This window comes from Sinohyriopsis cumingii, chromosome 3, assembly GCF_028554795.1.
Source record: "Sinohyriopsis cumingii isolate HCF-2022 chromosome 3, ASM2855479v2, whole genome shotgun sequence".
Classification (NCBI taxonomy): Eukaryota; Metazoa; Mollusca; class Bivalvia; order Unionida; family Unionidae; genus Sinohyriopsis; species Sinohyriopsis cumingii.
This window is the reverse complement of record NC_142963.1, coordinates 67,769,948-67,794,844: the sequence shown is the minus strand read 5'-3', so window position 1 is coordinate 67,794,844 and position 24,897 is coordinate 67,769,948. Positions and strand designations below refer to the sequence as shown.

At 33.7% G+C, this 24,897-nt stretch overlaps 1 protein-coding gene across 2 annotated transcripts in view; it reads left to right on the top strand.

Annotated features, from left to right (window-relative positions):
* LOC149803033 (ankyrin repeat and fibronectin type-III domain-containing protein 1-like) overlaps positions 1-24,897 on the top strand; it is a 168,930-nt gene that overhangs the window by 82,621 nt on the left and 61,412 nt on the right. The window contains exons 3-4 of one of the 2 annotated variants that reach the window (XM_089952590.1): positions 2,606-2,634; positions 20,813-20,878. In XM_089952590.1, the coding sequence (XP_089808716.1) occupies positions 2,606-2,634; positions 20,813-20,878 (95 nt within the window). The remainder of the gene's footprint in view (positions 1-2,605; positions 2,635-20,812; positions 20,879-24,897) is intronic. The other variant, XM_089952589.1, reaches the window with a different exon arrangement.

The following is a 24,897-nucleotide window of genomic DNA, read 5'->3' as shown; positions in this document are numbered from 1 at the left end:
CATTGTACTGCTGATGTGAAACATGCATTTGCTAAAAACAGCCTTAATTTAAAAGAATTTTCTCACAATTTCAATATGATTTGGCTTTGTTTTTGTCTCATCCTGTGAGATTGAGAATTTTAAATATAAAAGTTTATTATCTGAGTATTTCAATTAAATTCTGATGACCTAATAAATTTTATACATGATAATGCAATGTAAATATTAAATATTATACATGATAATACAATGTAAATATTAAATATTATACATGATAATACGATGTAAATATTAAATATTATACATGATAATACAATGTAAATATTAAATATTATACATGATAATACAATGTAAATATTAAATAATATACACAATAATACAATGTAAATATTAAATATTATACATGATAATACAATGTAAATATTAAATTTTTATACATGATAATACAATGTAATTATTAAATATTATATTTTTTAGATACCATGATATTACTGTCATAGTCTTGGCCTGGTATTCTTTAAAGAAAAATTACCATGAAACTCAGCTCAGCATCCCAAAATTATTACTTTACATATCTGATCACACTAAAGTTAGAATCAAGGATTTTCCTTACTTGTTTTCTCTACTGTAGCCAAGTAAAAAGCAAAGTCCCTGTTTCCTGCAACATGCTTTAAAAATGTCAGGTCTATAGGTAGGCTTTTTCACCAAAAAAATGTTGTACAGTCTCAATTAGTTCCTGTTGTCAAAAATGAAGAAATATAAACTACAGCACATGCTCACTTATAAGTCAAATCCAAATGCAAACAGCATAGACCCTGCCATTGCATACTGTTGTTTTTGTTTCAGTTGATTAATCCTTACAAACTGCAAAGACCAGATCTGCTGGTACATTAGGCAGTGGTAGATCTGGGTCTGTGCGGTTCGCAATTGGACTAAATTTGTAAGCAAGCTTATACAGTATTCTGAGCGATCAATACTAATTACCCAAATGTCAACAAACAATACAGACTCAAAAATATTATGTCTAAATAACTGGAGTCAGTATGATGTTTAAAGGGTTGATCAAGTTATAGGCAACAGTTTGTATTTTTTGGTTCACTTGGCCAAAACATGCTAACTTTAAGCTTTGTATTAAATATAATTTCAGAGTTTTGAACTTGAATTACATTTTCATAAAGATTGAGTATACAGGGCCTGTTGTTCATGAAATATACAGCAGTTAAGAACCAGGGGGGTCTTAACAAACAAACAAATATACTACTTATGAGTTTTTTCTATTACCTCTTACTTTCAAAGACATTTCATACATGGCATCATAAATCAATGGCCTGATGAATGTTTGAGTGTGGGAGGTTTTTAGATTGAGATCCACTCCTATCACAGGATGATGCATTTCAGCTTGGAATGCATTCCACTCGGTGTGGTTCATACATTTTGAGAAAAAAACGTCAATGAAATACTATTCAGGCAAATATTATATACATTATGAGTAACTCTGAATGAGAACAGTTGAATCAGAACATGGCGGAGAATTCAAAGAAATAAGTGAAATTCACTTTTTATCCAGTGCAATATTTCTAAGGACTTGAAGCATTTGCAGTGTACTGTACCGTGTGTAATTTTGAATAAGCTTTTAATTAAGTCAAGAGGTGTACAGATAGCTACAGGTAAAGTATTTATTTGAAGATTATCATTTTTAGCCAATTCTTAGACAAATAGTAGTGGTCAATCATTCCAATGGTACCAGAAGCATCAAGGTTTTGTCAAATTTCTTATGGTTTTTGTTGTGCCAGACATGGCAGCCACATTTCCATGAACAGCAGAGGAACAGTCTGTTGAGGATTTTGGTAAAGATTTTCATTTTCTTAATTTCCTAAAATCCATGATAGATTTTCATAGGAAAAAAATTAGGAAATTAAAATTCATTCTATAACATGCCTGTGTTAGTCTTTGCCTTAGGGTCAAGGTCACAGTCATAGAAAATTTGCATTATGGTTTTGGTTAGAAGTGTTTTCATTTGCTTATATTTCCCAAACCCTTTGATATACTTTTGTCAGGAGATGTATCATTATGAAGCTAAGACAATTCATTTTGAGACATGTTTGCTCACCCTTTACCACAGGATCATGGCCACAGTCATATGAAATTAAATTTTGAATTAACATTTGTTCAAGTTTTTCTATGTGCTTATATTTCCTAAACCTCTTGATGGATTTTCTCCCTTCTTGAATCAGTTTGAACTTATGACAGACAATTCATTCTGTGATACACATGTTAGCCCCATTCAGTGATAAATATGTTAGCCCCGTTCTGTGATACACATATTAATCCCATTCTGCGATACACATGTTAGCCTCATTCAGTGATACACATGTTAGCCCCATTCAGTGATAAATATGTTAGCCCCATTCTGTGATACACATATTAATCCCATTCTGTGATACACATGTTAGCCTCATTCTGTGATACACATGACCAAGTTTATTTGAAAGTGAAAACATACATGTATCTCTTTTATACAATGGAGAATGTGAAATACATGTAAATAATTAAGTTTTTAAAAAATTCTTTCAAGGAAATATTCATTTAAAGAAAATTTGAATTGCTTTCTTTCTTTTTTCTTCAGAATATGGTACGCAATCAAGATGAAAGGAGGTGAGTTCCAATTTATGATACAAAGCTTTTTTGCATAATACTGAGTAAATAGCAATTTGTAATTTTTGCATCAACCAAGATGGTAAAAGCTATATTGAATTGAACTAAGATGGTACATGCTTTATTCCATTGGACTGTTCCACTTTTTGCATTTAAAATGCCCAGTTAGACCCAGTAGCATGAAGCATGTAGTTCAATACAATAGTTTGTCTGATGGTGTAACAGTAAATACTCTGTCAGAGTCACTATCTCTGTTGAATGTGAAAAATGCAAATGTTAACCCTCATGTGCTAGCTACTCATTATCTGATTAATTAATCACAATCTATACCACCAAGGTGAACATTTAAAGTAACTATTGAATTTTCATATTTTGTCAACACACCATTTGGTGATGTCTCTTCCTTCTTTGGCTAGATACATTTAATTCCTCTAATCTAGTACTGCACTCCCCAACTGGTCTGTTGAAGAAATAGGCATTCACAGTATAGCATGTGACAGTTGCTCCAGTTGGCTAACTTTAGCTACAGGAATATGGTAAATTGTCAATATCAACCCAATCACAATTGTTGTTACTTATTACACCTGTATATTGACATTTTGTGTCATGACTAAATAAAAGTCCCACAAGGATTGTTACAATTCCTGTCAGTTGAGACACATGATTAATAATAGTACAGTACTGAATTAATGATAACCTGAACAGTAATAATGTAAGCTCCAGTAAACATAAAGTATGGTTAGGTTTGTACACAGGGGTGGCCAACTTGTAGAAAGCTGATGAACAGCAAGACAGATACAAGAAAGGAAACTGTTTGAGTATTTATTAGCTTACTAAATAGTTTTGATTTTGGCAATATTGGAAGCAAAAAGTAATTTACTGGGCAACCAGAGAAATCTGCTGGGTAACTGGATTTTAAGCCAATGATTTTAAAAACATTTCTACCCCCCCCCATACATGCATGTATAAATACCATATATACCTGCTTATAAATGGGATCCAATTGTAAAACTACATAGATCCAGATGTGCCATCACAGTGGGCTAGCAGATATGGGTCTTTCATTTTGTTATGACTAATCAGTTGAACAAACAGTATAGACCCTGATCTGTATGTGCATTATGTTATGGTAGATCAGAGTCTATGTTACAGTCTCAAAAGAAAATCAACCAGTCTTTCAACAGTCATATTGCTAATACCAGCCTATTTCAGAATTTGAAGGTTATTCAGGTTACTAAACAGTGGCTGTGTATGACATTTAATATACATTTGATCATTCAAATGCCCAGATACAGCAGACAAAGGAATCCTATGTAAACACACAAGGGAGATTTCAGATATCTCTTTTTAATGGAAGGTTGTGCATGCTTCAGCTTGTGCCACATTTTCAGTCCAGGTTATCAATTCTGCCCCCCTTCCCATAATGTCCTTTTAAAATGTCTTCCAGTTGATAGGAATTACAGGATTCTTTTAAACATTACAATAACATTTTTATGTAAATTTATTTTTGTGTATTTTTTTATATCCAGTGACGTTAACGCAAGTCCTTAAGGGAAATTTTATTTACATGTTCACATAATAGCTCCAATGCAATCTCATGTTTCAGTGAAGAGATTATTAATAAAACTCTTTGTTATGTTTAGACTGATGTACCTTATGTACTCGCTTACAAGTCAAACTGCAAAACAAAACAAAAAACTGATTTGTTGAAGCATAATGCAACTGCAGATCAAGGTCTATTCTATTTGTTCTTCTGATTTCTCCTAGCAAACTGCACAGACCCAGATCTGCCAGCACATTATGCGCTGGTAGATCTGGGTTTGTGCAGTGTGCAGTTGGACTCCTCTTATAAGCAAGTACAGACAGTGCATGAAATTTGAAGAGGATCTATCCTGACAGCAGTGAAGTCAGTTACATTAATGTATGGCACTTCATGTTATAAAAGGGAAAGAGTCTGTAATGAGTGACAGCAGATACATTTGATCTGAGAAAATGGACAGATATGCCAAATATTCAATTACAAGGTCTTTATGGCTGAACAAGCTATATGCCCTCTAACCAGGAATTTTATTGTAAATTTCAAAGATAACCTTTAAACCTGTGGTGATATGGCAGCATGATTTAATTGTTTTGCTTTGATTGAGTATTGTAGTGAGTAGTGAAATATACTATACCTGTATATCCGTATACATGCATGTTTAAAGCTGCCTTTAGATTAGTGGATTAGTAATGGAACTAGATTACTGTTGATCAAATAATTTCATATTGTACCATGGGAATAGGTCGATGAACGGAATTAGATACCGAATCTTATTGTAAAACTTGTCCCTTTATTGGACTCTTTAAGTGGACTGTATGTATGTTTGGAATTACTTTGTATGACAAATGTCTTGGTACAATGGATGTGAATTGATTAAGAGGCCATGCCAGTGTTAGTTTGGTATGCGCTTCATACCAGCTTGTGTTTACAAGGGTACATTATTTTGTATTTTGCACACTTGATCAGTAATGGGAGTCAATGTTTGTTCTTCAAAAATGACATGGATTTCTCATTTACCTGAAGCAATTAGATGAAGGACTTCAGACAGGATTATCATGTTCAGGTATGTGTTAATATACACATGTTATAAAAGGTGTATTGGAGATAGAAATATGACCTTTTATGTTAGATACACCTTTAGATAATCAGATTATAATTACTAAGTGTAAGGGCAACTGTCATTAAAATGCAGCTTAAAGGATACAATTTCTTTTTGCTAAACATTCTGTGATGAAAAGCTTTTATTAAGGTAACTTTTTGTTAAGCAAAACAGATATTTCATATTTAACTGTTGCTAGCTGCTGATACAGTTAGTAGGAGAATAGACATGGTGAAATTCTGAGGTGCAAGGATCAACATTTTGTGTTTGAGAGAGGGAGAGAGAGAGAGAGAGATGAAATATGATACACATTGATACATAATGGGTGTAGTATACATAGAGCTGAAACAAATACCAAAATGTCCCATTCAGATTTTCATTGAATGCTGTTGTTGTTGTTGTTGTATGGTTTAATGCCATTTTCAGCACAAGATAGGCTATAATGCATCAGGTATACATTAAGATAAAATTAATATTCATTGATGTTAATAAAGTTATCAAATCCATCCATTTGTATTTGTCCACTTTGGTATTTATTGATGCCCCTTCCATTTTCTGCTGTTCCAAGTCAGTTAAATCTAATTTTTAAAAAAAAAACATTTTAGGCATAAAAATTAAATTAATTACTAATTTGGGGGTGGGGGTGGAGTGAGATGTAGACTAATAATCAAATAAATGTTGGTGTTATGTACTCTGTTCATCTTCATACTCATTCTGACTAAAAAATGTTACTTCATTGCTGAAGATGGACTGCAGCTAAAGAACAGTAACTCTGATTACTTGTACATTTAAATGAGGAAATGTGGGGACTTCTCAGAAAGATTTTCTTAGAAATGCCTATGATAGAGATGAATGGGGATTTAATATTGTCGTTTTCTTGAACTAAACATGTGCTAACATTAATTTGTGCTTAATGGTCCAAAGGAGCAAAAGCACTAAAGTTTCGGTGCTAAAGTATTGTATGTACTCACTTATAAGTCAAGTCAAACTGCAGACAACAAAGATCCTGTCACATAATGCATCTGCAGATCAGGGACTATGTTGTTTGTTCCATTGATTACTCTTAACAAACTGCACAGACCCAGATCTGCCTGTGCTATTTGAAGTGGTAGATCTGGGAATGTGCAGTTTGCAGTTGGACTCTTCTTATAAGTGAGTACATATGGTAGTATTTTGAACAGTATACAATTAAATAGATAAAAGCATCTGGGTAAAAATCTTGTCACTTATGGTGTTAATATGGTCATTTGTGATGAAACATTTTATTTGATTTTATATTCATCTCCATGTATTTCATGCAAAAGTATAATGCTTTCTTAGTTTGAATTCCCAATTAATTTAATGCATATACCCTGGAGCAGGGGTCTCATGAAGCCCACCAAGTCATGATTGGTGTCACAAGGTGTCATGAGAGGTAACAAAAGTGGTGTTGCCCTTGGGCCACCAAAAATGTCCTCATGCGGCCCTCAGAGTGATTTGAGTTTGAGACCCTTGCCCTAGATAGATGTTTGCTGTTTTCTGGCTATATCATTTCTTTGGACATGTATTTTAAATGCACAAATATCTGCATATATGTGATAATAGGGAGCTTTATTTGAAGAATTTTTGGGGTAACCTGGCTTTGAGGTTATGCAAGTTTATGATATGGCCGATTGTCCATTGTGTATCATCCATCTATTTGCCAGACAACATTTTGACATCAATGTCTTTGAATTTGATATGTATGATGCTGATGCATCACCAATATTAGTTTTGTTTGGTGTGTTATGGCACAGCAACACAAGTAGGTTATTTAGTGCCAATGCAATTGTAGTGAAATAAATTGACCAAGGACACACACCATGGTAGATGACCCATGCTGGACTGGTGGTAGGATTTGAACCCACACCCTTTTGGTGATGAGTCTGGTATGCTAACCACTGAGCCACAATGGCTTCTATCATCAGAACAACAAGTTATATTTGCGTAAACCAAGTTCCTAGGTTTATAATAAAAAAAGAGCTTTGCTTTTTCTGGAGCCAAACTACCACCTTATATAAAATCAGCCTTCACTCATGTCAAGCTTTCAAAAAGCTTCTAAGTAAACATCTACATAAACAATTATTGTATGATTTTAATTCAGTACTACTACTCTATACAACATTGTTATATCATGTATTCACCTATAATGTTTTACACGTTTGCTACTACTCTTTGTATGAATTGTGTATGTATTCATTCTTCAAGTCTTGTGCATATTTTATTATCATAGTAGATCAGTTGTCCAGTTTTAATAGCATTTGTTGTCTTAAGGCATTTTATATATATATATATATATATATATATATATATATATATATATATATATATATATATATATATATATATATATATATATATATATATATATATGTATACACACACACACACACATGCACAAGGTCTTTGAAATGTGTAAACATATGATACTAATTAAATTGCTATCAAAGACTGTTACAAAACAAGTGGAAAAACCTTTAATATTCTCAAAATTCACTGGAAAGAATTTGACAATATTTATCAGAAAAGCATTTTGGTATGAAGGCCATTCAAGTTTTACACATTATTCCAATCTGCCATCATCTAATGTGCATATACCATGTTTGGCAGTTTGTAATTTGTCTGCTTTTACACAAAAAAACAAAAACTTTTAAATTACATTTTAGTTACTGGCAAACCGACTTTTACCAAATTTGACCTGAAGCATGCTAGGTTAAAGACCTTTCAAATTTGTCCATTGAATGATGATGATCCACCATAAAATTTGGCCACCATTATAACAAACAGAAACTCCAACAACAATTCCACACCAAACTGGTCTGATGAAAAGCATTGAGCTATGAATGCATTTCACATTTGAATAAAGTATGCCAATCTTTCATCAAGCATGGCTGCTGTTACTTAAATATAAAAACATATAATTGTCAGAAAGCATCATACAGACCCAGTTTTCACAGCCATATGCCCTTGTATTTGGCTTTTTGGTAGAGTTGGCAGGTGAGCAACCTTGAGCCCACATGGCCTCATATTAGTTAATGCTATATATGAGAAACTATTGTACTTTTTGCCTTTGTCTGGTTGTCCATTCATTCTGATCCAGAACCAGGACTTAATAATATAATTTCAGAACAGTAAAAACATTTAGATAAAGAGCTGAAAAGCAAATGCTTCAAAAACAATTAAATGTGAGCTAAAATTAATGGTACAAATGGAAAATTGCTTTTGAATTTTTTCTGTCCCTCAACATACTTCAATGCAAGCAACAAGTTCAAACATTTTGGAGTATTTTCATGCTAAAAATGATTGGTTAAATTTTGCAAATTATAGATTGATGTCAATCTAATCACAGGTCGCAGAGCCTGTTTCTAAGCTATTGGAAAATTTCAGAAAGCTATTGGAAAATTTCAGACTTAAGTAATGTGTAGTTAGTCAGTACTGTTTCTAATTTGATGGGAGTTAATGGGTATAATTGCTTTTGATATTGCTTACATCAGACATCAGCTCCATTACTTGTTGACAATTTTAACAATAAACACCTCTGTAAATTAATTTATACTCAGTCATAATCTGCTTTGTGCAGGAATGAGATGAACAAGTTTTTATTCATGAATCTGAAGCACTTTTTGTCCAGAGCTTGGTTTGGTTTGATTGGTGTTTAAGGCACAGCAAAACAAGTGAGCTACTTAGGCAGTTGGAGTAATGCCCCTTGCTAAGGACACCCCATGGTAACCAACCACTCTGATCCATTGGTAGGATTCAAACCTGTACCCTTTGGGTTTCAAATCTGGCATATTAACCACTGAGTCACCATGGCTTCTTCCAAATATAATAAATTCACCATTGTAAATAGATCTTTAACAAAATTTGGATTTATTGATAGATTGCCAAAAGTCAGTCTTAAAGAAAAGCAAAAGCAGATATTTGCATCCTAATATTAGGTGCTGTTATGCACACTACTTCAGAGAAAAATCTAAAAATCTAATAAACATCACATTATTTGGGTGTGTACCAGTAATGATTTTTTTCACTACCAGTCACCCTACCCTGCTCACCCACTAATTCCATGAGAATTCTTCAAACAACCATATCTGGGCAAAATATTTTCTCATCCTTTTCCTTTCTACTTATTTTTTTTCTTCATTTGGTAATTTTACTGTTCTGTTAGCAACGTTTTATAATTATCAGAATGAATGCTTTTTCAAAATTATTTGTAAGGATTTTTAAATAAAATGATCACCTAAATTTGTTTTCTTTCAAAAGGCTTGGTATTTTGTGTGGTTTTTGTGCATTATGAGGGGACATTTTGATTTGGTTTTGTCAATCTAAAGCTGAGAAGCTTGTGAGCAAAAACCACTCACACAGGCAAATGAATCTGACAAGTATTGATTATTCACATGTAGATGATCTGACTCAATTTTCAGACCTTTACAGGAAATTTTAAATATTTTTCAATATCTTTGAACTTTTGGTATTATAATTTTTCTTCTGCAGCAGGACCATTAGTTATTTAATTTATAAACACATTTTAACCCATTAGAATTTAAAGTATGATTTATATTAAAAATAATGACATTTTAAGTTGGTTGTTGTTGTTTACAAGAGATGCTTCATCTAGTTCAAATATCATGCAGTAAAAGTAACCCACTGCTGGCTCAGGAATGTGGGATATGCCATATGTACTCTCCTATAGTAAAAGTCATGCAGGTAATGTAGGCATTCAACACCAATTATTTCAGCATTGGGTGTAATTTTTTAGAATTTTATTCTTCATACCTTTAAATGGCAATTATTCACTTTATTTGTATCACCATACATCTATATTCTTTTGGAAGGCCATTATTTACACACCTCAAGAAGTACATATGGCAATATCAATGTTAAAGATCTAAGCATTGGCAATATTAGCTCTCAAACTTGCACTATTCATTCAGGGGTTCCTCAGGCTCAGTTTTAGGCCCTCTCCTCTTTCTTATCTATATCAGTGATCTACCATTAAATAATTAATCCACAAATACAGATTTGTTTGCAGACGTTGCAACTTTGTATACATCTAGTTCTCATACTGAAGTTATCAAAATAGATTAAACTCACACCTTATTAGAGTTCAAAACTGGGCAAAGCAAAATAGGATGGTAATTAATGTATGATTTTGGGGACATCACAAAAGCTACACAAATAAGGGAACCCAGAACTATCTCTTGCAATAAATAATCATCAGTTAGAAAATGTCTAACATGAAAAACTAGGTGTGTCTATATGTAATAATTTACAATGGGATGACCATATTGACAAGCTTTGTAAAACAGCGTCATCCAAAATTGCCCTACTCAGCAGAATCAAGAAATATTTACCTATGGAAACTCACAATCTATAATACAAGTCCTGTATTCTTCCAACAATGGATTATTGTTCGTATGTATGGGGAAACTAAATCTCAGCTTGACAGGATTTATATACTTCAGAAACAAGCAGATCACATAATTTTAGATGCATCAATTGATCATCTCTCAAAGGTATTGTTTACAGAACTCAAATGGTTCACAATATATGAAAGGGTAGATTTTCACAAGGCAGTTCTTTTATATAAATGTCTACATGGAACTAACCAGAGTATCTTTAGGATTTATTCAGGCCTTTTTCAACACAATGCCAGTTGAGATCAATATCACATGGAAACCTTCTAGCACCAAAACCAAGAACAGAGAAATTTAAAAAGAGCTTCCAATACTTTGGTATATTTCTGTGGAACAATCTTCCACTACATGTAAAATCTGCTGAAAATATTACAGTATTTTAGAAGTAATATCATGAGCATGTATGTTTTTCCAGTAGATAATGAAATTTAGTATTTTAATACTAAACATATTAAAATAAACAATAATTATTGCTTTCTTTCATATAATACACATTGTTACACTCTTGGTGGCCTTGTGGTTAGAGCGTCTGCCTCAGTATTGAGAGGATGTGGGTTCGAATCCCAGCTGAGTCATACCAAAGACTTACCAGAATGATACTAACAGCTGCCTAGCAAATGGTCAGCATTAAGAGGTTAGTGTTAGGACTGGTTGGCCTGTTGTCAGGATATTGTGACTGGGTGGGACATCATGCTACATATCTGCGGCATGATGCCCCAGTGCTAGACATCACTATAAACTGCCACACTGCAGATATCATAGTGATATGACTGAAAAATTGTTAAAGCTGCCTTAAAAATTATAATCACACACACACTCACTCTCGTAAAGAGGGCCTCAAGGGAGAATAGTCCTTGACTAAGGAGTCACCATCTATAAATAAATTATTATTATTATTATTTTTATTATTATTATTATTATTATTATTAATGTATGTCAGCCTAAAGGTGTGATCCAGTGCAATCCAGTTTGAATGTCATGTCACAATGAAAGCTACACATGTTGATAAACAAGTTGGGAATGCTCCTATAATGTGATAATTAGACTCATTGTGCTTCTTTCATGATCTAATTTAGTACATATGCCACCATTGTAAAAGCCAATAAGATTGATAATTTTTTCTGGAAGTTTCTTAATTACAGTTAAGGTGCAAGGCATTCAGTAATCATGAGTGAATAGACTTTGGTTAAGCAAAATTAGTATCACAGTGTATATCTTAAAACGACAAGTTATATTTAATTTAAGATGGGTAAATGCACATACATGATCTGTGTGACTTTCACTATACATGTTGTATCAAGCAACTAATCAAGCATCTAGAAGCCATGGTGGCTAAGTGGTTAGTGTGCTGAACTCATTACTGAGAGGATGCAGGTTTAAATCCTACCATCAGACAGTTCAGGTTAGCTACCATGGTGTGTGCATGGGCAAGGCAAGTAATTTCTCAGCACTAAATAATCCAAACACCAAACAGAACAAATGCAGCACATAAATTTGCCTGAAAATGTATATTGTATGTAATCATGATTGGACCCTAGACATTGATATTGCCATTTATACTCACTTACAAGTTAAGTCAAACTGCAAGCAGCAAAGATCCTGATCTGCCTTAGCATAATGCACCTGTAGATCAGGGTCTATGTTGTATGTTCCACTGATTACTCCTAACAGACTGCACAGATCCAGATCTGCAAGCATCTGCAATGGTAGATCTGGGGCTGAGCAGTTTGCAGTTGGATTTGACTTATAAAAGAGTATATACAGTATGTAATGATCTAGTAAATGTTTAAAAACATTGTCTCATCTGGCCATAAAGCCATTAGTAGCTCATGGCATCACTCTGTGTTCATCAGCCTTCTATCACTCTGGAAGCCATTTTTTTGTTGAAATTTTTATCAAACTTGGAGTGTAGGCTACGTTAGCAACATCATCAGTATTGCAGAAATGTTCAAATATGAATGATATATATGCATGTTAATCAGGTGGTCTTGCATGTTGCTGAGATGATTGGCTGAGCTTGTTACTACTCTGTATTTCTAATTTGATTTTTGATCAAACTTGGAATATATCCTTGTATCGTTAAGATCTCAAACAGCTTTGATTATGAGTGAGATCCACAATAAGGGAATAAAGCCAAGGGCATGCTTTGTGCATGAAAAGTTTAGTATCATAGAGTTCATTATGGAAAAGGGAGAACCAAGTTTAAAATTATTGAATGGGCAGTCTTGAGTTTGCCCATTGATTACCAGAATTTCTTTTATTATTTGCAATGAAATCATAGTACATGTATTAGTATTTTACTGATAGAACAATAAAAATTCAGAAACAATGTAAGTTTTGAAGTTAATGTTTCAGGAAATAAATGTCCATTTTTGGGGAACAAAAAGAATCTAGATTGGTCTGAATCAGCAATAACACTAGAATATATCCACATTCACATACAAATATAGAAATGTAATGTACAATGTTTTTGTTATGGCCCTTCAGCAACTGAGAAGAGGCACCCCCTTGGCTTGTAAATACAGTTGGAGTCATATCTGTTGTTTGAAATCAATCAGATATTCTAACACAGTTTTCCCGTGAAAGATATTGGATGACATACATTTTGTCTATTGTACGTTGTGATAATCATGACTGACTTTATTTTTAACATTCATCCAAATATCTCTTAAACATTTCTGCACACTTTTGTTTGATTCCATCCCAATTTCCTGAAAATCTTTATCTCAACAAGATCCCAGATGAGCTGAATGATCAGCATTGTTTGACTGTACTTTACAAAGTACTTGCTCTTGATTGACTTGTATTTTAATAGCTTGTGAAAAATAGCATGCAGTTTTATTTCAATCTATGAAGCTTCACATTGGCAAGACCATAGATGATCTCAGTTTCAAGCATTATATTTTGCATATGTATTGCCTGTGATTGACACTATTTCATCTGGTTTCCAGTACTACAACCTGCTAGTGGTGGTAGCATGGGACAATTCCCATACTAATGTCAAGTTAGTCTTCAAGTTAGATGCCCTGACTTCCAATTTTAGTTAAATTTATTACAGCAATACAAATCTAAGTTATTTGGTTTTATATGACATTATTCCTTTTATAATCTTAACTGTATATTTTGTATCAGAATAAATGCCTAATTTTATTAATTTCTCGATTGTACTGAGTTCATATTACTGTACCCCTTCACTGTTAGGCCCTTGTTATAATACAGTTTAGGCAAAGATGGTCATGGATCCAATCCATTAACTGGTATATGTATAATGTACTTCATTATAAAGTAGTTTTCAGTATAGGGCAGTATACTCTATGGTTCCTGTGGACAGCATTAAAAAGTTGGAATATTTTATTGTGTACTTCATTATAAGGCAGGCTCACTATGTGAGAGTATACTCAAAGGTTATCATGGATATCATTAAAATTAGGGAATACTGTATTTTGTACTTCATTATAAGGCAGTCTCACTATGTGAGAGTATACTCAAAGGCTCCTATGAATAGCACAATAACGAGGTTCTACTGTGAGTGTTAATTGGTTTTTCTGTTAAGAACTTTAGAGCTCACAGTAATTCACGCACAATTTTCCTGTTTGTATGACATTTATTTTTCATTATCATTTGTCCCCATTTTTTTACATCACATCTTAGAAAATGTCAGGCTATGTAACTCCATAAAAAAAATGACATCATTGTAAATTAAACTTGAAAGTTCAAATCTTTGAGCTGTTCTATACATCATAGCCAGGTTATTTGTAGCTTGTGGAAATGTATGGTTTAATCAGTAATCTTTTAAGTATTGATCGATTAATTTTTTATTCTCAAACATTTATATTATCATGAACACTATTCCTGTATGTGCCACAAGTGAACTGTTTATCTACAAAGTAACTGAGATCATAGGTTATCATGTTTAATACTTATAAGTACTAAAGTTCCCAGCTACACACAGTACACCTGCTCATGAAGCATGACTACAACTCATTGACAATAATTAGGTTTGATAGAAAGGTGTATTTTACACAAGTCCTATCAGTACTGTTCTATTCCCACAACAATACCTGCCAGAAACAATGTTACATACGGTCAAACTATTTCAGAAGGTTATCTTTGGCCTTTTCTAAAACATCTTGCACTCAATTTATCAATTCATGCAATATAAAAAGGGTTCTTGCACACTAGCATATATTAAGAACAAACAGTTTGATTGTAAATGTGACTTTAAATGGGGAAAATCAGTCTAATGAGAATTTATCTTGCATGTCCAGGCAAATATTGCTGTTTCCTACATGTATTAGCTCACCTGATCATGAGCCCAAGTGAATTTATGGTAAGGCCCTGTGTCCATTATGCATCTGTCAACATGAAGGGCTTTCAAATTGATGCATATATTTGCAAATGATGCTGATGTGCTGTCAAATATGGCCACCATTACTAAAACTGGAAAACATTTAATTGTCTTCTATAAAAAAAATCAATAGCATTTGACCAACATTGACAGAAAACATTCTGGCTCAGAGGGCTTTCAGATTTATACAAATGATGCCAATCCACTATTAAATATGACTACCACTACTAAGTCAGAAAAACCTTTAAACAAATTATAAAAAACTCACTAACAAGATTTGAACATTCTGATAGAAATCATCCTTGAATAGAGGGCTTTCATGTTTGTACAAGTGTTGCCAATAAGTCATCAAGTGTGGCTTGTCATGAAATAAAAAGAGAAAAACCTTTAAATAACTTCCTTCCAAAAACTGCTCAAAATAGTTTGACTTTGCTGCCTTAAATGGCTTTCAGTTCTGCTCAAATTATGCTGCTTTGCCCTCATTTATGGACACTGTTAGTAAAGTAGAAGAAAATTTTAAATGATTTCCAAAAGAAACAACATAAACAGAAAGTTGCTAAACTTGGCAGAAGTACAACAGCTTAAAAATGTGTACATGTACATCTGATGCCGATTAACCATTGTATATGGCTGCCATGCAATTAATCAATACATTTATGAGACTTCTCATTCAGTACAGCATTCTTTAAGAAATTTTAGAAGATTTGTTGATCAACCATATTCAGAAGTACATATTTTTATTTGCATTACTTTTGCATGTATGCCATAATATGTAGGTTGCAGTAACGTTCATGGAAATATATATCTATACATTTTATGCTTTTCTCATATGGAAAGATTTAGCTATGATAAGATGCTGTAATTGAAACTAAACAGAATACACAAATCCTTTGATGTTTGGACTGGTGTCTCGAGAGGTGGAGTGTGCATATTGTATGTACTTGCTTATAAGTCAAGTCCAGTTGCAGACGGCACAGACCCAGATATGCCATCACATATTGCGATGGCAAATCTGTGTCAGTGCATTTTGTTAGGAGTAATCAGTATAACAAACAACATGGACCTTGATCTTTAGGCACATTATGCTATGGCAGATCAGGATCTTTGTTGTTTGCAGTTTGACTCAACTTATAAGCAAGTACATACAGTAATTGTCCCATCTCAGGCAAATAAACCTTAAATTGGCCTTTGTTGTGTGTCTCTTGATTCACACTAATAATAGTTGAAAACAAAAACATGACAATCATATCTACTCAACTTCTCAGGACAATTTATGCAAGTCATCCAATCTAATTTGAAAAAAGTAGGCATTACATTTTTTTTTAAATATTTCACACAAATAGGACATCAGGTTGCTGGGTACTGGCATTAAACTTTGAAAGTGTAACCTGAATGGTTTCTCTTTTCCTCCTCGGGCCCCTTTTCACAGATGTATCCTCATGTAAGATTAGTGTGCATTGCATAGGGAAAAAATGTTTTGTCATTTAAAAAGCATAATTACTAATTTTTCATTTACCTTATGTGTTTTGAAGTTAACACACAGGCTTCGTGTTTGAGTAGACATAAATGGTCTTTTTTGTTGAACATATTTCAGTCACTTTCAATCATAAAATTACAGAATAAAAATAGAAGAATGGAGGGGAGCAGTTAAGTTTTATTTATATTTTTACTATTATTATTATTGTTATTTTATATATATATATATACATACATACATACATACATACATACATACATACACACACACATATATATATATATATATATATATATATATATATATATATATATATATATATATATATATATATATATATATATATATATATATATAATAAAAGCTATTAAAGAGGCTGCATGTTTGACAAAATGCCACTCTTCCATATAGATCTCAGAGCAGGGCTAGTGCAAGCAATGTATAAGCAGTGCATGTGCACAGGGAGGCATTTTTAGCGGGGCACCAAATCAGACAAGCAAAGGGGTGTAAAAATCAAACAAGGGAGCTTAAGTGAAACAAAACCCTTTTTTTTTCTTCACATGAATTTTTTATTTTGTTTTGTTATAACTTACATCAATTTCATATAAACTTTTTTATAAGCAATAATTTTAATGATCAGGGTGCAGTAGGTGCCAAATGTCTGTTTTGTACAGGGTGCCATATTGCCTCTTGCTGGCCTTGAATGTATACACAAGATTTCAAATATGATATGTAAATAAAAATGAAACTAATGAAACCAATCTTGATCTAAAATAGACATCACATAAATCATTTTAAATATCATCATCACAACCCATCAGCCACTTACCTAGATTATAACAGGTAGTTTTCTAAGTAGAGAGTTCATGAATCATTTAAATGTCATTATGAAAACCCATAGGCTATTTACCTAGATTATCACAGGTAGGTTTCTAATCTAAGGGCATGTTTGTTCTTACATTTTTTGTAAATGTCCAGCACTAAACTATTGACTTGACCACAGAGATATTCATTTGTTTATTCAAGGCAACAGCTGTAATGGTTTAGCTCTAGAGATTACCATCTCCCTGAATAGGGTTGAAATGATACACATGTACAGTGTATCAGTATGTATCATGATTCATAACCTAAGATATGGTACATCTTGATCCATGTAAAGAATGAGGAGGTAAACAACTAATAGTTATTTATGGTCCTTGAAGTTTAAAGGTAACTTTCATAGGCAAATATTTTTATTGATTCTCCACCTTTAGAATACATATTTGTATCAAAAGGCAAAACTATGATTGCATTGATAGATAGTTAACTATTTCACCTCTGTCCCCAAGCCCCAGTACTAACTCCAGGCCTGGCAAGCAATAGGCCTACAAGAACAAAACTTACATAAGGCAGTACCTAAAATTATGATTACAATCTTAATGAATAAATTTAAGTTCATGAGTAGACAATATTCAAGGTATTTAAAAAGAAGAGTTACATGACAAGATTAAGGCAATAAAATAAAACTGTGGTCCTCAAAACTAGCATAGAGCCAATTGGAGTCAAGCACCACTCTTTCCCCTAACAGGCAGACATATTAAGAATTACATATGGCTGCTTCAAAACTCTAAAAGTCACAAAATAATAGTCTATGCCAAATGCAGACTACATTCCATTATTCTTTGCACTTCATTTGTAAGGTTTGTAATGAATTATGTAGAAAAGTTTGGTTTTTGAGTATTCTGTTTTTAATTAGTATAGTGGGAGTTAAACAATAAAGCATGGACATCTGTGTTTAGACCACAGAAAGGGCATGCAGATTACAGCAATGACAATGGTGGCAATTGTACTGAACTCAACCTCTGATCTAAATGTCCACAAAACAATGATCACTTGGTTCCATTTCAGGCAAGATTAGGAACACAGTTTTCTTTGCAGTTTAGCAGTTACCTAAAATGCATTGAATTTAAAATGACAAAAACTAATTTATTTGACTGCTGCTAAGGCAATAACCAGATTTCTTCCTCTTTGATCCTGCACTAATTCTTTTTGATAATTTTTACTTTTATATGTCAAGAACTAACATTTTATTTAGCACTACAAGCCCTATACGTCCATCCATCCATCCATCCAATGATTCCACCCACCCACTCACTTACACATACCAATGATTATAATACTACTGATTGAAGTGATAGGAGCCATGGATCAAAAACAAAAAGAAACATACTGCACATAACATGTGAAAAAGTGGTGACATGAAAATTGTGTCACAAGAAAAAATTCTTTTAATATGTACTCAGTGTACAATACATTATGTACAATGAATACTCACTTATAAGACAAGTCCAACTGCAAACTCCACAGACCCAGCTCTTCCATTGCACAATGTGCCAGCAGATCTGAGTCTGAGCAGTTTGTTAGGAGTAATCAGCAGAATAAACAACATAGACCCTAATCTGCAGGCACATTATGCTACACAGATCAGGATCTTAGTTGTTTGCAGTTTGACTCTACTTATAAGCAAGTATCCATGGTAAATTACACCAAGCCCCCCACCCCACCCACCGAATGGCTGAGGGGTCAAAAGCACTCATTGTTCTGGATCACTGCTATCTCACCTCTGTCTGCGTGAATTCGAGTCTTAGGCTTTGCTAACTCACATGAGTATGCGAGAAAGCCTGCCAGTAGTTTCTCATGGGTTGGTGGTTCTTCCTAGGGTTTTCAGGGTTCTTCCTCCACCAGTTATACTGGCTGCTATGTATAGCCTATTTGTACTGAAAAATGCCATTAAATCCTACAACAACAACAACAACAACAAATTACACCATCTTGCATGTCATCTCACAATAACAAAAACACACTGCATTACCACATTATGCTGCCCTTGATATATCATCTGACCATTCAAGAAGACACCTGTTAAGGATTATGGTCAAAGTACATCTGGTAAGGATTATGGTCAGAGTATCTGCATGTTTCCTTAAGTTATCCTATGACACACTTCATTGGCAAATCCAGATGATCAAAAGGTGTGCATCATGGGAAAATTGAGATGCATCATGAAAATGCACTGATAAGAAAAAACATCCTCTGAAACTTTCATCTTTACTTGACACCAGACCTTAAGTCTTTGAGACCCTTGCATCAAATATTGCCACCATTACCAAGAACAGAAAGTCATCTAAATGTCTTCTTAAAACCCACTCAACAGAACTGGACTAAATTTGACTGAAAGCATCCTAATATGTTATGTTATTTAGGTTATAGAATTTATTCCAATCCATCATCAAGTATGGCTGCAGTTACTAAAATTAGATCAACCACTCCTGTAGCCTGTTGGTTAGAGTATCCACCTCGGATGCATGAGGTTACGGTTTCAAACCCCGGCCGAGTCATACCAAAGACTTATAAAAATGGTGCTAACAGCTGCCTCACTAGGGCTCAGCATTAAGAGATTAGTGATAGGACTTGTTGGCCTGGTGTCAGGATAATGTGACTGGGTGGGACATCATGCTACATGTCTGATGCATGATGTCGCAGTGCTAGACATCGCTATAAACTGCCACACTGCAGACATCATAGCAGTATGACTGGAAAATTGTTAAAGCTATGATAAAAATCCAAATCACACACACTAAAATTAGATCAACCCTTTTAATTAATAGCCATGGAACAGAATTTGACCAAGTCCAACAGAATGCATACCAGCTTTAGGGCCTTTAAATATCATACAAATGGTACTAACCTGCATCAGTTGTGACCACATTACTTAAAACAGGAGAACATATCAACAATGCTAATTTATTTTTTTTATAAAGAAAAGGAGAAATTAATGTGTCAGAAGCTTTGACAGAAACCATGCTGGCATTTAAGGCCTTCGATTACTGTACAAAAAATGCTAATTTGTGATCAGACATAGAAAAGGATACTAAAACATAACGAAACAGATGTTTCTATAATCAACAGTATTTTAGACATTTTTACACAAAACATCTTACTGATCCAGAATATTTTGCAGACTTGGATTTTGATATTAGGCATATGCCATCCAGTAGATCAATTTTAGTCCCACTTGGGCCACTTGTATATTATTTCTTCATTTAAAATTCAAGCTTCTTTCTGTTTAAGACTTATTCCTCACACAGAAATGTAGGGGACATTTAAGATTTGTCATTTCTACAAAGTTATGATTGTCCTTGATATTTGAAATGTTAGATAATATTTGATGTTGCACAAAAATGACATTTGTCTGCAAATATAATACAGTTGATAATAATTTCTCTTTGCCACACTCAATTAGACGGTCCAGTAGTCATCGGGACTTGCTGCGAGAGATGAGTCGAAAACGATCGGTCAGTCTAGACTGGTAAGTGTTTCACTAGGCTGTATGTTACTTGGATTTATCTGGATTGATATTAGTGTCCTAACACATGTTTATGTGGACAGAAGACTTTTGCATGCGAAATATATGCATTACCAGAGCTTTTAACAGTGGTGTTTATGTTGCTTAGCAAGCCTTATATGTGCTTGAAAATTGTTGTAATTGCATGTTCCAGAAGAAAAATGTGCATGCATTAAATTCAGTGTATGTGCAGATGCATTGTTGATAATATTTGTGTCTAGTGCTGTATGTATTGAGAAATTTTATGTCTTTGATTTTATCTTGTTTTCCAAGGAATTCCCATAAAGTAACTGAAAAGAGAATAATTTCTGAGTCCTGAACCAGCAGATCTAGTGCTGTAATTTGTAAGTTGTCAACATTTTCTAAAATAGAAAATTCAATGCGAAAATCGCTTCAGTGTTAACTTAAAATGGCTGAACCTATGGTCAGTCAAACTTTGCAGACTGTGTCATCACTAGTATCATCAGGGGAGTAGTATGCACGTATCACATGTTGTTTTACCTGACCAAATCTTGATCATCAAGACATTTATCATGCCATGATGAATGCAATAAACAGCTTAGTGACCAAGATTAACTCATAGTGGTTGTGATTATATTGCTCTGTCTAATGAGTGTCCAAGCACGCATGGAATATCTGAATATATTTACTGAATGCGCCATTATGAAACATTGTGTTTACTGCAGTAGAAATGTGCTGACTTTATAAATTGAAATTAAACTGTGTCATGTATTTCTAATGCCTTTCTAAAAAGTCGATTTATTTGCATCAGATAATTAGATATGTTTCTTGTCTGTGACTCTTGAGTTTCTTTTATTTAATGGGGATGAAAAATCGCTATTCCATTGATTCTTTTAGTTGGGTAGACTTGTACAGTGAAAGATTAATTCTGAGAAATTCTGTGATGAAAGAAATGGAGAATTTTAAAGCAAAGTGAAGGATTACAGCTGAATAAAACATCTTTTATCACCTGCCAGAAACAGGAGTTTAGCCCTCAGAGTCTACCCTTTATGTTAAAATTATAGATTAGATTTCATTTCATCAGTGTAGATAAATTCTATACATTGCCTTTACTTTTAATCTAAACAGTATTATGTAGTATTCATTTGTAAACTCTGACTAGTTTTTGTAAGTTTATCACAAAATTTGTCCAACTAAACTTTAGTTGGGTCAGCTTTGCTTTGGTGGTGCTCTACAGTTTCGTATTTTCCATAGGTTAGGATTTTAAAGAAAAAGAATTTCCCCGGCTTTCCTCACTGGTTATACTGGCTATTTAAAAAAGACCTTGTATATCTTAGGTATAATGCAAAGAACCTTTAATTCCCTTTATTTTGGTGTATGATTGATGGGTGTACTATGGGTTATAGAGTATACAGCTTGGCCTTACTTCAAATGTGCATTTTTCAAAAAAGTGCTAGCTCTACTTGGTCATTTTCACTTCCTGAACTTCAGAGGTAAATTGTATAAAAAAGAGCCGATAACTTTTTTTACATTTTATATATTTGGTAATTCATTCATTGCACTTTCAGAAGCTGGTATTGTCTAGTCTGGTAAAATTCATTTTCCCTATTTTAATAGCTGCTATGTATAGTGTACTTTAGACTAATTCAGACTGATTTTTTAACACAAGGGAGCAGTCATTTTAGTTAGCAGTGTGCTTAAATCATGTAAAATTTCCAAAAGTACAATATCCAAAGGAAATATCATCCACATTACATTAATGTAGCATAGAGGTATGCAAACATTCTCTCCACTGTGCATGTTTTAAATGCAAACTACTTCAACTTACATACGTCACTCTCTCAAAAGTACATATTATCTGGTGAGTGCCACCTTTATTTCCAATAGAGAAGTAACATAACCTAAACCTTACACAGAAGTTAATTTCTGCATCAAAAGAGTGAGAGTTTGGCCAAATTTATCAAGAATGTGACATTTCTGCAAATAGTGTCACCATCAGATTTGGGTGGTCTCAGTTTTGAACCCCAGCTGAGTCATGCCAAAAGACTGGTACTAACAGCTGCCTCACTTCGCTCTCAGCATTAAGAGGTTAGTGTTAGGACTTTTCAGCCTGGTGTCAGGCTATGACTGGGTAGGACATGATGCCACATGTCTGTGGTATGATGCTCCAGTACTATACATGACTTTAAACTGCCACACTGCAGACATTGTAGCAATATGACTGAATAATTTTTAAAGCTACATTAAAAAATCCAAATCATGCAAACACACATTTCTGCCAAAATTATCAATCTTTTCTAAATAGCTCTTTGGGAATACGCATATCTTACATATACTGTATACAAGTTGTGGCAGAAAACAATGGTCACAATCAATGACATACAGAATTTCATTTTATATCTAAAGATATATTGAGTAGATTTAAGTGGAATGACTATGACTTTAAAAAGGTGAGCTCATCTCCGGATGCACTTTTTATACCTCAGCACTCAGGTTCACCAATCTGGTTTACATAGGACATAAATTTACAAAAGTGAAGTCAGTTGTTTAATTGTTTAAATGGAGTCTATTTTGGAGATGACATATCTTGGCTACCATATGTTTAACATGCAGTGTTTTGTATTTAATGGCAGTTATAGTTTTCATTACACAGACATTTGTCTGGAGAGCTTCCTACTGTTATTACAAGTGCATGTCATGACTAGTGTTTTCATACACCTCACCAAGATTTTTTTTTCCTTTGGCAAATTGATTCTTAACATTCAGCATATTTTCATGCAGAATTTTCACTCACTGATTGATTCAACATGTGCTTGGCTGTATGCATGTGTGAAATTTAAACTGTGTAATTCCCCCAGAATCCCTGCAACATCTGAGAGTTTTAGTTTTTGTGGGTTTTAATAGCAAGTTTAACACATTATCGGCGATATCATATGAAGCAGATGGAAGATAAGTGCCTTTCCAAAGGTGGTAGATAAGTGGCTTTCCAAAGAACACACTGAGACAGCTGATCCAGTCTTACCTGGGGTGGGTATCAAATCCATCCATGTACCTCTCAGACAGAGAGAGAGAGAGAGAGAGAGAGAGAGAGAGAGAGATGGGGTGAAAAGCAAGTAGCATGTAAATTTGCTGCATGTTTGTTATGCATCAGATGTTTATCAGTCTTCTTCAGTTCATGCTTGAATGCTGTAGCAGTTAATGTTGTTGGAAAAGATGACAATTTATTGTAAATTGTTGAATTGCAACAGAGTTAAAAATAGAAAGAAGTGAATCTTAACATGATATATGGCTTATGCTGTGATTATTTATATACTTTTGTAAGTATCAAATTTCATGTTTTCATGCCTGAAATTTTTTGTAGCACACTTCACAAATAAATTGCTAAAATTTGCATCTTACACTTCCAAGGTTTTGTGGGTACTTCATTTTGTAGAGGGTAGCTGCATTAGCTCATTTGATAGAACATTGAGCTTGTAATAAAAGTGTTGTGGGTTCGATACCCACCAGGACCAACTTGGTTTAAATGCCTTTGTGTCCTTGTGAAAAATAGTTAGCTCCCATTTCCTTGGCATGATATAGCCTTTAGTGTGTAAAAAGTGCCATTAAAGACCAACAAAACCAATCAATTCACAGATGTGTCCATTTTCTTTAAAGTAGAAAGTAGAACACCAATATGTGCATCATGAAATCTGTAGCTTGATTAAACAAATCAACCAAATTTAGTACAAATCAAAAGTGACATCACTGTAGTTTTAATGGTTACCATAATACTCACATGCAAGTCAGGTCCAACTGCGAACAACATAGACAATAATCTGTGAGTACCAAATTTACCAACAAATCAGGGTGTGTGTTGTTTGTTGTACTGATTACTCCTAACAAACTGCATAGATCCAGATCTGCCAATGGTTAATCTGGATTTGTGTAGTAAGCAGTTGGATCCATCTTGTACACAAGTATGTATGGTATGTAAATTTAAGGATATGTCTCTTATTGATTAATCAACAACCAGTAATATGAAT